Source organism: Enhydra lutris, unplaced genomic scaffold (assembly GCF_002288905.1).
Source record: "Enhydra lutris kenyoni isolate GAN:26980312 unplaced genomic scaffold, ASM228890v2 scaffoldscaffold45, whole genome shotgun sequence".
Lineage (NCBI taxonomy): Eukaryota > Metazoa > Chordata > Mammalia > Carnivora > Mustelidae > Enhydra > Enhydra lutris.
Window position 1 is genome coordinate 2294582 of NW_019154129.1, and position 14905 is coordinate 2309486.

Genomic DNA, 14905 nt, shown 5'->3' on the forward strand with positions numbered 1-14905 from the left:
TTCATCTATGGCCCTTTCCTAGTTTCTTTCAGTTTCTTCTCAGTGAGTTAAAAAATAAAAACTGGACTCTTGTGTTAATCATTTTAAGTTTTCATGTTTAACGTCAAAAGCTTAAGTGTTTTGGGGCGCCTGGGTGGCTCAGTCAGTTCTGCGCCTGACTCTGTATTTTGGCTCTGGTCATGATCTCAGGGTCATGGGACTGGGCCCTCATGGAGCTCTCCACTGCGCATGAGCCAGCTAAACATTCTCTCTCTCTCTCTCTCCCCCTCCGCCTCTCCCCCCCCCCCCCCCCCCGCTTACTCTCTCTCTCTCTCTCTCACTCTCAAAAAAGAAAAGAGGCTATAAATTTTCCTCTGGGCCCAATGTTACCCTCATCCCATAGGTTTCGATATGAAGTATTCTCATTTTCATTGACAACCCTAAGATCAGAAATTCTAGGTGTGGCTTCTTCTCTGATTAATGAGCTATTTAGAAGAGGTTTGTTTGTTTTAATGTCTAAGTGATTCTGCCTTTGAGAGGCTACTTTTACATACATCTTATTATTCTATGAATGAAGCCTGAAAGATTTCTACTTTTGAAATCTATTGTATTTCTTTAGAGACAAATTAATTATGAAGCTTAATTAGGGTACCTTAGCACATCTAGGCAACAGTCTTTAAAAAGAAAAGGCCATCCCCTAAAATAAACATGGACACACACACACCCATCTCTGAAGAAGAAGGTAAGCAAACCATTAACTTGGTGGGAGACCCAGAACTGCCAGAATTTAGGGTTAAGTTGCTCCAATGTAGGAATTCCACAGCCAGGAATCATACCCACGATGGGACTGAGGCTCTGCTGCCCCATTTTAAAGACTAAATCTGAGCCTGCCAGAGACTGAGTCAGATGTAAGATTAAATTACAGCTAAGACCAGGTTTCAATGCCGCTCACCCCTTTGCCACGGAATCCAGCTTTGTCCTCAAAGGATTATTAAAACAGCAGCTGACAGTCTCCTCTGGTGACCTTCTGAAGCGTGTTCATTGCACAGGGCATAAGCAGTAAACGGGCTCATAAGACAAGGGGGACTTTACTCCTGGGGGAGAGTGGGCCGGCTAGAGAAGGAAGCTGACTGGGCTCTTCCGACAAGCCCCAACAAGACTATTAAGTCATTTCTCAGGCAGTGCCAAGCAAACCTGCAAGATGGGTAGATCCCAGGGAATCCCGTCACTCTCCTCCCAACCCTGGGAGAAGCTTTTGCCTACAGAAGTGTGGCAGTGCCTAGTGGAAGGCCGAGCAGAGCACGCAGGAGCTAATGGAGGAAGGATGCATGCTGCTCAACAGTACTGAAGTGGGGGGACGGTGGAGGGGAGGGAGGGCGGGGGAGGTGGGCACAGGAAGGCAGCTCCTCAGGGGGAGTCTCAGCTCCAAGGCCGTGGCCTACGTGCAACATCAGCTGTCCCCAAAGGGACACCTCAGCACAGTGTTTCAATGAGAAATGACACATGCTCCTGGAGGCTTGAGATCTGATTGGGGACGTAAAGCTGCAGTCATCTGCTTCCCAGCAAGGAAACCAGAGCAGCGAAGAGATAAACAGAAGTCAATCAAAACAGGGAGAGTGACATGGAGAAAAACTCGCCTAATTCTGCCAGACCTGTTTTGCTGCATGAAGATAAGAGTCATTTGGACAATATGGCTTCAGCATAAGAAATGAAATGATGGCACCATTCCCAAAAGCAAGCCAAAGCAGTGAATGTCAGGCAAGTTCCCAACATCCTTGAAGGTTCTGAGCTGGAAAAACAGCACACCCGCAATGAACTGTGGTTCTACTGACCCTCTGTTTTGCAAAACTAATTACTTCTTTGGAAAGTAAGCTTGGGTCCAGAGTTTCAGCACATGCAAGTCCCACCAGGCAGGAAAAGTAAGACTTCCAAATGAAAATACCTTTGTCAAAATCAACCTGTTCAAAACGAAACTGCCCACCCCCCCAAAAAAGTACTTAAACCAGTTTCTCCTAGGTACAGACCTAACAGAAATGTTTACCAAAACTATTTGTTTAGCAAAGGACCTGCACAAAAATGCTCATGGCATCGCCCTGCCCCAAACTGGGAATCTCCCAAAGTCCCATAAACACAACACAAATGTAAATTGTCTATATTCCAGAATGCACTATGACACGGCCACGTGAATGAACAATTACAAACATGCGACATGATATGGACACAGGGTCAGCAAAATGTTTCTGTTAAGGGCCAGATAGTAAAGATCTTGGGCTTTGTGGGCCACATGGTCATTGTCCAAACTACTCAACTCGACCATTACAGGGCAAAAAGCAAGACACGGCCAGTATGCAAATGAATTGGACACGGCTATGCTCCTATAAAGTTTTATTTATGGACCCTGAAATTTCGATTTCATATAGTTTTCCCATGCCATTAAGTGTTATTCGTCTTTTGATCCCCCCCCACCCCCGCCAGCCACTTAAAAATGTGAAATCCATTTTTACCCACAGGCCACGTGGAAACTGGCAACCCGGACCTGGCCCGAGGGCTGCAGTTGGCCAACATCTGATATAATCTCACATAATCTCATCTCACATAATGCTAAGCAAAACAGACCAGGGATCAAGTTGCCCAGATCGTGTGATTCTGTTTCTCAAAAGAAGCAAAAGTAACCTACAGGGTCAGAAGTCACCATCAGGGCTGCCTCTGGAGTTGTGGGAACTGCAAGTGGGGAGGGGAAGGACCTTGGCAGGGCGTGGACCGGCAGCGAGCTCTCAGGCTCTGTGCTCTGGACCTGGGTCCTGGTCACAGGAGCATGGCTACTGGTGGAGCTCTGAATTTTCTGGTTTGGGAACTTTTGGGTACTCATGTTCTATTTCAAGATAAACTTCGAGAGTTGTTAAAGTCAAGGCAGGCCCACTCGATGCGCTTCAGGAACAGAAATGTAAAGAGAACCACGGCCATCCTGTTAAATTGGCCAAGAGTTCCTCACAATGGCCAGACATCAGCCGACGCCAGAGTATTTAATTAGGGGCAGATCTGAGTCTCCACCCTTCTAGGTGTTACCACATTTGCTTCTGGAGGGAGGTCATTCCACGGTTCAAGGGATGGCACCGACCTGAGACTCGGGTCAGGGTGTTCCCCGGGGCATTTGTGGGGAAACACACCATTCACCTGACTCCCTGCTCCTCCTCACAGGGAAATAGGCCATCAATCCCGTTAACAGAAACAGCATCTGGCAACCCAAGGGGCCTCCAACCTGCAGCAAAGCCCGTGCTGGACCCACAGAAAGGAAGAAGGCCAGGTCTGGCTTCCGTTTGATTCTGAAGGAACAGGCGGTTAATTATTTGTTCTTACAGTCGGCAGCTGAGTCTCACTGAAACCCGCGCTTGTAATTATCGCTGTAATTATTATTTTAATACAAATCAGCAACATATCAAAATATTACCCTGTAGATGCTCCCTCACCACTCCAAGACTAGCGGTGGAGGGTGGAGGGCGCCACCCCTGTCCGGCTCCTCCGGCCAGGACGGCTGGAACTTCGGTGACGGGACTACCACCGCGGCCGGATGCCCAGCTCGGCAGGGCCCGACCTCCGTGAAACACTCACATTTCGCACTTACCCTGGCGGGGCTGACAAGGAGTGACCCACCAGCCACTGCCGGGTCTTGATGCTTCCATCCATGCAATGGGCGGACAACCAGTGCCAACTCTCCCGCAGCGCCACTCGCAAGAATTCCCAGCCGCAAGGGCTCTGGGGAAACATTCCGTGACGCACGCACGCACGCACGCGCGCATGCACGCACGCACGCACGGTAGGGGACGCCCAGGCTGCAATCCTGCTGCTCTGTGATCAGGGTGCTTCGTCTGTGAAGGGGATCAAGTCCGGAAGCTGCTGTCCGTGATTCAGCGGGAGAACCCAGGAGGTGCTGCTGAGCACAGTGCCTGGCGCCCAGCGAGCATTTAACACATAATAGCGCGGACTCTCACCATCCTCCTCCTCTTTATTTTGAGAGCTGAATACTCGGATCCTCACACACAAATAACCAAGCCAGGGGGGCGGGCTCCAGGGTGAACCAGGAAGTGGAGCCCTAGGCAGAAGGACAGCCCCTACTCCTCCCCCAAATATGTGCTTCTTTGGTAATGAAGACCAGAGTTTCACATTCTTTTTCTTTAGAGAGAGAGAGAGAGGAAGGGGCAGAGGGAGAAGGAAAAAGAGAGAATCTCAAGCAAGCTCCACACTTAGCACAGAGTCCGACCTGGGACTCGAGCTCACGACCCTGATACGACCTAAGCTGAAATCATGAGTCAGATACTAAAACTGACTGAGCCACCCAGGCACCCCCAGAATTTCAAATTTTTAAATACGAACTCCAAACTAGCTTTTTACTTGAAATCACACATGTGTAGATGTTGGCCAGTGATTTAAACCTTTTTAACAAAAGGAGGAGGAGGATGCAAACTGCTCTCTCTCTGATGGAGAGTTTGTTGGCTCGACATGACTTTTTTCACCCTAAAAGAAAGCCAAAATAGCAGTGAACCCCCGGACCAAACAAGAGTTGATCCGGGCCATGCCCACTTGTGAACCCGGCCGTTTTCTGTGAATCCCACCTCTGCGTCACCTCCTCTACCCTGGTCACTGTCATCACCTCTTCTCCTAAACAAGAGGGAATCAGATGTAACAATTCTGAAACCATTCCTGAATAGGGTGAAGGGAAAAAACAGGTAATGAGAGTATTTTACATCAGGAATGGAATCTTTGTAACCGCCTGATGACAAGCAAATGGGGTTCTCTGTTTGTGTCTTTTATAACAGCTGCCCCTTCTGAGCTGGGGATAAAAGAGAGAGAGAAAGAGAGACAATGAATAGGCTTTTATTTCAAAGAGAACATCTGCAAAGCATGGTCCTACATTAAAAAATAAACAGAAAACAGCCACTAGTCTGGGGGAAAAAAAAAAAGATTTCCCATTACATCTCTAATTGATAAAGCCCCATTTCACAAGGAAAGAAGAAGAACAGAAAGAGAACAACTTTCCCACATCCCCAAAGAGAGGATGCTTAATGAGGTAACCCCTGGATTCCTTGATCCGTCTAATCTGGTTTTAATACTATCCTTAAATAATGTATACATTAGCTCTCCACTACCAAAAACATTTGTTTATTTTATTAACGTGAGCCCGGTTGAGTGCTAAGACTCTGTGAAATTATCATGCTGTCCTTGGGCTCTGTTTTTATTGCTTGTCTCCTTGCTCGTTATAAAAATGATTAGCTGTCTCCACTGCCCTTTTGAATTGCTGTTCAGGTTGCAGTGCGGTTTGTTACCCCGGTTCTGAGCATGAGAGTCTTGATTCAGGGTTAAGTTAACAGAGTCATTACGGGTCCATCCAGGTACTCATTCATCACGGTTAATTCCAGGTGCAACACATGGGAGACTCGCAGACACAGCCAACGTGAAGCGAACGCTCAGCATGAATCTAAGAGATGCACATGAAGGGTCCAGACCCAAACCCAGAAGACGATCCGGAGAAGCCCCATCACTGTAGGAGTGACGCAGAGAGCGGCTGAGATCGTCAGAGAGAGCTGGTAACGGTGACTTCCACTCAGACAGACCCAGAGCACGGTTCTTCCTAATGTCTCACTGAAATCCTCTCCACTCAAACATCAGAACAAAATGGCACCACTGTTGATCAAAGGAGCAGAGTATGTTCAAACTGGGGAACCCAACGTTTCCCGAACATTGGTCATTCCAGCACCCCCTTGGGAGGCATTCACCATCTAAACCGAGGCCAGGATTAGGATTAGAATTAGGGCTTGGTACTGTTACTCAGGCATACTCATTATGTTTTTCCAACTTGTCTCCCTTAAATGCCACTTTATGCACAGGCTAAGCGATAAGAGTCCCAAGTTTTCGTTCTGACCTAATAGTCATATTTGTAGATTTTCCCTAATATACATTTAAAAAACTATACAGTATTACAGTTTTTGAAAATATTCACCCACTGGGCACAAAAAGATGAAAGTGACGGTGTGTGTGTCCCCAACAGTGCTAGAAGCCAAGCCATGGTGTTCCAGAATGTTCCACCCTTCCACCTGCCGCGACCAGCTCTCCGGCAAATCTCTCCATCCCGACCTGTGTTACTGGGGTCAGAGGTTGGAGGGAGCACATGAAGTGGGAGGCAGACAATTCAAAACAGCATGTTTGCTGCGTTCCCACTAAAGGGGAAACCATTAACCAAACCGTAGAACACATGGGTCTGTTTTTGTTGAGGACACTGACTTCACAAGGGCCTGCTCCTTGTGAGGATCTAAACCTTCTGGGTACACAGCAGCAGCGAGGGAGGGAAGGAAACCTCCATCGTGCCCAGGGGAAGCAGAAGCAGTCGAGGTTAATAAGTGCTGTGAATAAACCACATGGGGATAATTGAAAGGTGACCACAGACACTTATTTTTAGCTCATCACAGTGAACACAGAGATCTTCCAAACAGAGGCTGCAAATTCAGCAGTCCAAAGGGGCCAGTTAGGTATCACAGGGTAAAGAAAAGATCCAGGTGTGTGTTTTTTGGGGGGGCAGGGTGTGCTCAGGAATCTGGAGGGTCTTGGGGACAGCCCCTCCCCCATTGGGCCAGTTGAAAAGCAAGAATGGGGGCCCAGTGCTGTCAGATCTTTTGACTTTTTAGAGGCATGCCCATAATCCCCATCGCGGCACAGCATATCTTAATCCTGAAGGTTCAGTGCCTTTTTGTTTGAACCTACTGTGTGGGCCAAACCAAACCTACCCACCGGCCATGAATCTGAGGGCCTCTCTTGCAAACATCTGTCATGATGAGGCTGCATCAGAAAGGAAAACAGAAGCCCCCATCGTGGGCCAGAGCTGGGCCTCATCACCAGGCCCTTCCAGCTTGGTGCCTTTCTGGCACCCACGATCAGACTAGGAAACTGAGCCCCTCAGAGGAGAAGTAATACACCCGGGTCACACAGGTATGAAGGGTGGAACTGGGCGGTGAACTCCAGATGTCAGAGCCCTGGCCCCGCCCCACCCCAACCCCGCCCCTACCCATCACATGACCGGCTTCCCAGGCTCTGCTCCCCTTGTGAACCTCAGGCAGCTTACTGCTCATCTCCAGGCTCCCTATTAGGCTGTAAGAAGAGCTTGAGCCCCGTGAGTGGAGCAGTCTAGACCTCATGTCTAGTAGTTTGGGGGGTGGTGGGAGACTGGAGGACTTCCAGGCCCCTGAATCAAACATTCCTGGCCCCCAACCTGTCCAGAGGACACCTTCCTCTTGTGTCCAAGAGGCCACTCTGGCGAAGTGAGACTGGCAGTGAATTCGGCTAGGATGTGAAAGGAACCTCCTTATAAAATCAGCAACAGCCCCACCCTTCACCTGCCGGGCTGGTTCTCCTGAGAGCAGGGAGCGCATCTGTCCTGTTCATGAAGGCAGTAGCGGTGCCCGCACGCCCTCACTGCTGGAGCGGAGGATGGGTAGATGGATGGATGGACGGACATATGTGGATGGATGGACATACGGATGGACGCACGCATGGATGGATGGAAGGATGCGTGGATAGACGGATGGACGAACGCGCATGTGCACTTATGAATGAACAGATGGGAGGGGAGGGAGGGCGGGACAAGGGACTTACTGAATTGGACAGAGACTAGGAACACGGTCTGGGGAATCACCACCAGCCTTCAATCCCTGTAACTGACCACTTTCAGCTGGTCAACACTTATGCAACTTCTTGCCTTAGTTTTTATTATTTGTCATCAGTAAAACAGAGATCACCTTTAACATACAGTATGTTGTAAGAATTCCTAAAATCATGCCCTCCCGCGGCATCTGGTAGAAGGCAAACTTCCAACACAGAGAAATCCTGCTCGCCCTCCCCACGGTTAGCATCACGGTTACAATGTCTGCACCCCGTGAGTACGGGACAGCTGAAGCCATCTCTCCACCCCATGAGCTTGACTCCTTTGGGCTTAATCAATGTTGCTCAGGGCCAAGGATTACAGGAAAGGATTCGCTAGGAGGAGAAATGCTAGTCATTAGCACCCACAGACACATTAGCCTGGATTAGATACCCAGATAAGCCAGCGTCATCTGGGCTGGGACAAAGCAGGCCAGAGATGGAACAAACTAATCTCCCTGTCCGCAGAGGGCCCTAGAGGGGCAGATCCTCCTTCAGAAGAGGCTCAAGCAATGCTCTTCGGTGCCTCCCCCCCACCTGGCTGGGGGTCTGCGCCCCTAGGCCCTGACACTGACAATGCCGGGTTCCCTGCTCAGGACAGCGCGGAGCTGGTTAAGGGGACACCGTCCCCCCTCTCCCTGCTGCTCTCTCTTCAACACACTGCTTCAGTGGGGGAGGGGGCAACCCTAACCACAGGGACACAACCTGATGAGTATCTGCGGGCAAACGGGTAGTTTCTGTTGCAGGCGGAAGGAAGTGCCCACGAGACAATCAGCCTGCGTGTTCTCAGATACATCCCTGCCTTCCCCGGGCTCTTGGCGGGCTCCTCAGGGGCTCCTCCAGAGAGAACCACAGAGCAGCTGAACTGAGCGGGTGGAGAAGCAGGAAGCCCACTGGGAATGAATGAAAGGTTGTTTCCACTGGCCCAGGAGCCTTGCAGAGCACCCTCCTTCCTTCCTCTCCTGGCTGGAGAGAGCTGAATTCAAAACTCCTTCCTCCCGTCAGCACGGCAGGTCAAGTTCAACCCTCATACGTATGCTGCACATTTCGCCATCAGGTGATACCTTCCGCTCCAGGACCATAACATCCTGGGCTCAGGACTGGGCTTCCTGACCAAATCAACTACCTAGGCGCCTCCTTAAATGAGTTCTGCAGTTCTGAGGTTAGGGACCCTCGAAAGATGCTTATAAGAGGGAGGGTGGAGAGCAGAGCGGGTAAGAGCCTGGATTGTCTGGGTTCAAATCCTGGCTCTGCCATTATAAGGTGAACCCTGGGAAAGTCGATTAAGCTCCTCCCTCTGCCTCAGTTTCCTCCATCGCGTGAGGTTTAAATGAGTTCTCGCTTGTAAAACACCCGGGACGGGGCGTGGTTATAGTAAGAACCGGGATGACTAGAATACACATTCGCTAAAGGAATAAAGGGGTTAATGCATAAGGGGGGGGGCTTCAAATGGTGCCCAGCACGTTATAGCTGCCACATGGAGACTCATTACTGTTACTATTACTCCCTGTCTGTGTCATTGTGTAGGGTTCTGATTCCACAAAAACGGCCTATCTGCTCCTTTTCCTAGGGTCGGCACATTTTTGGAAATCTGCAGTCAGAACTGAGAGAAGTGGGATGAAGACTTCCAGGAATCACGTGGCTGCATCTGGGGTTTTTCAAAGAACGGCGCAGACACGGCGCTCAGAAACCCATAGGTGCACTGGACGAAGGCGGACCTCGCTTTGTTGCCCCGCTCTGCGGCTCTCCCCCCTGCCCCCGACTCTGCACTCTCGGGGAGCAAGCCGCTTTGCCTCTCTGAGCCTGTTTCGGCAGCTGTGAGAGGGGTACAGCCACAGTCCTAGCCCACACAGCCCGGGAGATTCACTGAGACGGTGAAGGTAATAACCGCCAAGTCCTCATTTTTCCTGCCACACAACCAGCACTCAAAAGACCCACAATTTCTAGCCAGGCGTCCTTAGTTTAACTTCTGTGTAAGTTGGAGAGCAATCTCCTTCTGTCCCGGGTTTTTCGTTTCGTTTCGTTTTCTTTTGCGTGTGTGTGTGCGCGGGAGCATCTTAATAAGATAATGTGTGCGAAACATCTAAAGGAGGCTTGGCATACAGCTGGCACTCAGTAAGTACCAGTGCTCCTCCCTCGACCACATTCCAGCCTGCTCCAAGGCAAGCTCACTCCCGGGCGTTGGATTCACTCGCCTGCCTTGGCTTTCACTCAAAGCCAACTTTCCATGGGAAAATGAATAATTGCAAAAAATTGCTTACTTTCAAACATACTAAGATTTTCTTTGCAAGAACAACAGCTCACACTGCGGCGTGTTCGTGTGCCAGGCCCCAAGCAGTTCACATGTATTAATACATCTCATCCTCACATGACCCTTGGCGGTAGCTCGGATAGTCAGAGGAGCAGAGCAGAAGGATTTGCCCAAGGTCATGGAGATGGCCAAGAGCAGAGCCCGACTTGAACCCAGCTATGTCAGACGCAAAGACACTTAATGGTCTCTTTCCTGGGAACTGGGGCCTGGCACCCATTTCCCAGGACTTTTTCCTCCTGCTCCCATGCCTTTTCCTTCGAACTCGGGTTTTGCTGGGGTTGAGTTTATGTTTGACTTTTAGTTTTGCCCGAGATCTTTTCTTCTTGGTACTGACAGATGGAGACCAGGGTCCACAGAAATGGGAGAAATGCAAAGAAAATGGGGAGCATTCTCCTAAGGGACAAGACTCAGGGCAGTGTTCATCAAGAGACAGAGAGAAGGTCAGCCATTACACCACGCACACTGTGCAGTCTGATGATGGTGGCACCATGGATTTCTGTCTTTCTGCATACAAATTTATGGCCCCACGGATCATAAACAGTCTGCGTGAGAGGACAGCTCCTGACTACAGAGATATTCTTCTTTTTTTTTTTCTTTAAGGTTGTATTTATTTGACAGAGAGAGAGAGAAAAAGTAGGCAGAATGGCAGGCAGAGGGAGAAGGAGAAGCAGACTCCCCGCTGAGCAGGGAGCCCGATGAAGGGCTCGATCCTAGGATGCTGGGACCATGACCTGAGCTGAAGGCAGACGCTTAACTGACTGAGCCACCCAGGCACCCCCACAGAGATATTCTTAAGGATACGTTGTTTTCTGGGGAAACATACACACACGTGTGCACACATGTGCAATGTCAGATGCCTCAGTTCAAAACACCAAATTTCCCTTCCCATTAAGACCATGGATCAAAGTTGGACAATCCCCAGCAAACAGGGACTAACGCCTTGGCTTCTTATTTGCAAAACACCAAGTATTTTGTCACATAAACTTGGAGAAGATTAAAAAGAAAAAGAATTGATAAACGAGAGAGAATATCTAGAGTGTGGCGAGATGGAAGGAAGGCAAAGTACACATATACAATTACATATATACACCTATGTGTCTAATAATTTCTACTTTTATTTATCTGTTCTATTTAGCATTTTCCAGTATATGATTAAGCAGATGGCAACATTTGCAGTAAGATAAATATTGTTCAATGATGCATATTTCTGTATACAAAGTGTAATGTATTGCTCAAGCAAAATAAAACCCCATTGAGAGTGTGAAAAAAAGAAAATCCAGCCATCAATAAAATACCCTCTGTTCTCTCTGGTCTCTCTGAGAAGCCACAACTCTTGGGCCGTTAGAACCAGAGGTGATCTGGATACAGTGAACTAATTTTTCAAAGTCACTGCCAACGTCTGAAAAAGTCCTGAGTTATCTGAGTAATGTGAAGTATGAGAAACTTCTGCCAAAAAAAATCAACAGTTCCACGGGGTCAGACGATACAGAAACCCCACTCGACGTTAAGGATGCACGCGCATGGAAGGGCGATAAGGAATTTCGCTCCTTGAATGAAACTTACTGGATAGCAAATTATCTAAGGGTGCAAGGAAAAAACGGGACTCCGAGAGGATCACAGGAGGCGAAGGGAAAGAAAATAAACATCCGTTATGTGAACACACACGGCTCTCTTTCATTTGTCCCCAATCCCTCCAGAACCTAGAACGTGATCTTTTTGACACTCTCCCCAGTGTGTTTCCTCCCTTTAGAAGTGAGCCCATCCGTTTCTTGAATTCTGAGATGACAGTCAAAGCCACAGCTTACAGGAGACCCAGTGAAGGACTCGGTGTCTCAGCCACACCTCTGCTCCAAGCCACCCGATAATTCTAATATTTAAGAGCTTTGGAAGAGGCGGAGAGGGAAACAGGAGCTTGCAAATCTTTGATAGATATGCCCCTCTCGTCACTATCCTCATGCTGTCTCTGACTCTGCTTGAGAAACTGCATGTTTCTTCTTGGCTCTTTAAAATGCACCAGAAATACAATCAGGTCCCTCTACTGGGGCGCCACTCCCCAGACAAAAAAGGCAGCAAGTGAAGAGACTCTGGGACGGTGGGCACAAGGAAGCAGCAAGGTCTTGCTTAGAAAACGCTCTGGACACAGTGCCTGCCGGACACTCCTTGGGACACACCCACCAGCACCCCCAGCAGCACCAATGGGGCCACAGACTCGTTTTGCCTGCAAGAATTGCACCTGCCCCACCCCACCCCACCCCAGCCTCAAGAGAGCACAGAGATGAAGCATCATGTCCTAAGCATGTGTCTCACCAGCTCTTTGAGAAAGCCATCTGGAAAATCACAGGGATTTTTTTTTTTTTTTTTTTTACTGTCCCACTTCTGAATCTATCCTCCAAGGCATCGTGCTAGCAGCTCGGGCCCCGACAGCCCACGTGTTGCAAGGGCCTGAGTGGCTTTCGAAAAGGTCTGGTCCTCTCCCAGCCCGGCAGCCCAAGCTCAGGCGTGTTGTCGGACTTTGGGAACAGCCTGCCCCCTTCTGGTCTCCTTGAGCTCCATGGAAGGGCAGGGGCTGGGTGGGCACGGCTAGAGGAGGACAGACCCCCGGATCCCTCCAGCATGTCTGCGCTGTGATTTCAGGATCTAGCAGTGCATGGGGGTAGAAATGGGTCAGGGAAAAGAGGAGACAGACAAGCAGATAAAATAAAATACAAATCCAAGGGACAGAACAGTTCACAACAGCGCGGCAGACACCCTCAGAGAAGGGAGGAGAATCAAAAAATAAAATTAAATTAAATTTAAAAATCTATGTCTATAACCGAAGGTGAAGAAATTGACACCTGGGGAGACCCAGGGCAGGGGACAGTAATTAAGCCCACAGATGAAAGCAGAGTTTCAAAAAGCAGTGCCACTCTGCTGCTGGAACGGGTATGCCAACAGGAATAAAAAAAGGAAACGACACGCTCCCACCTACCTTCCCAACTGCAAACCTCTCTGCGGCTGGGCCGGGAGGCGCAAGAATAGGATACTGAAGTGAGCGCACACAGACGGTACGGATGGAGAACTCAAAACGTCAAGGACCCAGGAAGAAATCCAGGCCTCCTTCCCTCTTGCCATTTATTTCAACAGGTGGTCTTTGCACCCAAGATACACCTCCCGGTGCCTGTCTGATTCCCAGATGCAAAGGGTATAGGAAGCCCCATGCCGCCATCTTCAGCCCACATTTTCCCACTCTGGGCCAGCAGTGCACGTGCTGACCCCCACCCCGGCACTGCACCTCCCAGTAGGGCTCCAAATCCAGAACCAACGTCGAATTGCATTTCTGCCCAAACACATTACAGTTCAGCCCAGGAGTTCAAAGGCAGTGTCTGGGAGTACCCTTCCCTGGAACTACAAGGCCACAGGACATTGGGAATGTTCTGGTTCTCCATCAGGAATCTCCCTCCACTCCCCTCCCCACAAACAAGGGAAAGATGTCCACCTGCTACCCACGCAGACAACCAGCAACGTGAAATGCCATCACGTCACCTCCTGGGGCACAAAGAGCCGCACTCTGGCAAAGAGGGTCACCACTGATTCCAAAGAAGTTTAACAGAACAGAAAGCAGCACGCTGTGTCTGAAGGTAATCTTCAGCGAGGGCTCCCAGAGCGACAAACGACACAGACATGCATTCAGTGCCAAAGGATTCTGAAACTAACCCCTGACATCTGATGTCCCCCAGGGGCTAGGAGAACCCCTGTAGGGAAATGGCATAAGGAAGATAAAGACAGACACACTGCACATTGTTATTCCTGAAGACAGACACGCACACCCACAGGGCACAGAGAGCCAGTCCCAGAGTTAAGGACTCTGACCTCCTGTCCTGTGTGTCCTAGCTCAGTGGGCTCAGCAAGGCAACCCAGAGAAGGTGTAAAAGACATCACTAGAGAAGTTGGGGACAGGATAGGAGGACACCCAGGTGGCCCCGGAAGGTCTATGGAAAAACCAGTTTCAGAGCTCAGACTGTTCACACCCCAGGAAAGCAAAGAAAACCCAGAAAGAGCCGAAGTCGTGATGATGTGGTCAGAGACACAGCTGGTGACATTAATCGGCTACGCACAAGACAGAGAGCCAGAGACAGCCATCTAGGAGAAGGGGCCATGCCCTGACACTGGACAGCTTGGTGAGGAAAGTCAGGGAGGGCACCAGGAGAGGACAAGGTTAGAGACGGAGAAAGTAGAGACAGGAGTCGCAGACAGCCAGACATGGCAGACAGGAGATCTAAAGTAAGACCAGGCGCCCAAGACTGAATCCTGATTCAGGGAGCCGGCTGGGGATTTGGGACACCGATCTTAGACTGTGTCTCAGACCAGGAAAAGACAGCAAGCAGGGCACTGAGTTGTCTGCACTCAGCTCAGCAAAAACCAGAAAGATGCTGTGAGCACCACCCATGAGCAGCGGCTGAGGATCCCGGGCACGATCCAAGCACTCAGACAGTGAGCGAGGCACCAACACCCACATGCCTAGTGCAAGTCGGGGCGCCCAGCAAGACTGACGGGGAACAGGAACCCAGCCAGGCTCCCGTAACCCCCAAAGCGCCTCCTCTGGAGATAACTTCCCCAGACCCCAAGGGGGCAGTCCAAAGACTCGGGATGGGGCAGCCCAAACGGCCCCCCGAGCCTCGCCAGGGACCCCGCCCCGGCTTCCAGGGAAAGAGATGGGGAGCTGGCAGGCTTGGGGAGTCCCAGTCTGATGCCCAGGGTTCAAAGGCTGAGGGGGGAGGCAGCTTGGGGTCGGGGCTGCCTCCTTCTCACCCTCCCTCCCTCCCTCCCTCTGGGACGCGAGCCGAAAGGGCATCTTACCAGCGCCCGCGCGGGCAGTGCCCCCCGGCTGGCCGGCTGCTGCGCCCGGGGTTCTCCGGGGCCGCCTCCCCGCGCCCGCGCCGGGGCCCCCCG

The 14905-nt window shown here is 50.3% G+C and overlaps 1 protein-coding gene across 1 annotated transcript in view; it reads right to left on the minus strand.

Moving 5' to 3' along the window:
• Positions 1 to 14905, minus strand: part of LOC111156268 (xylosyltransferase 1) — a 297991-nt gene that overhangs the window by 282086 nt on the left and 1000 nt on the right. Inside the window, exon 3 of the mRNA XM_022517037.1 lies at positions 14813 to 14905. This exon is cut by the window's right edge and continues 1 nt beyond it. Coding sequence (XP_022372745.1) covers positions 14813 to 14905 — 93 coding nt within the window. The remainder of the gene's footprint in view (positions 1 to 14812) is intronic.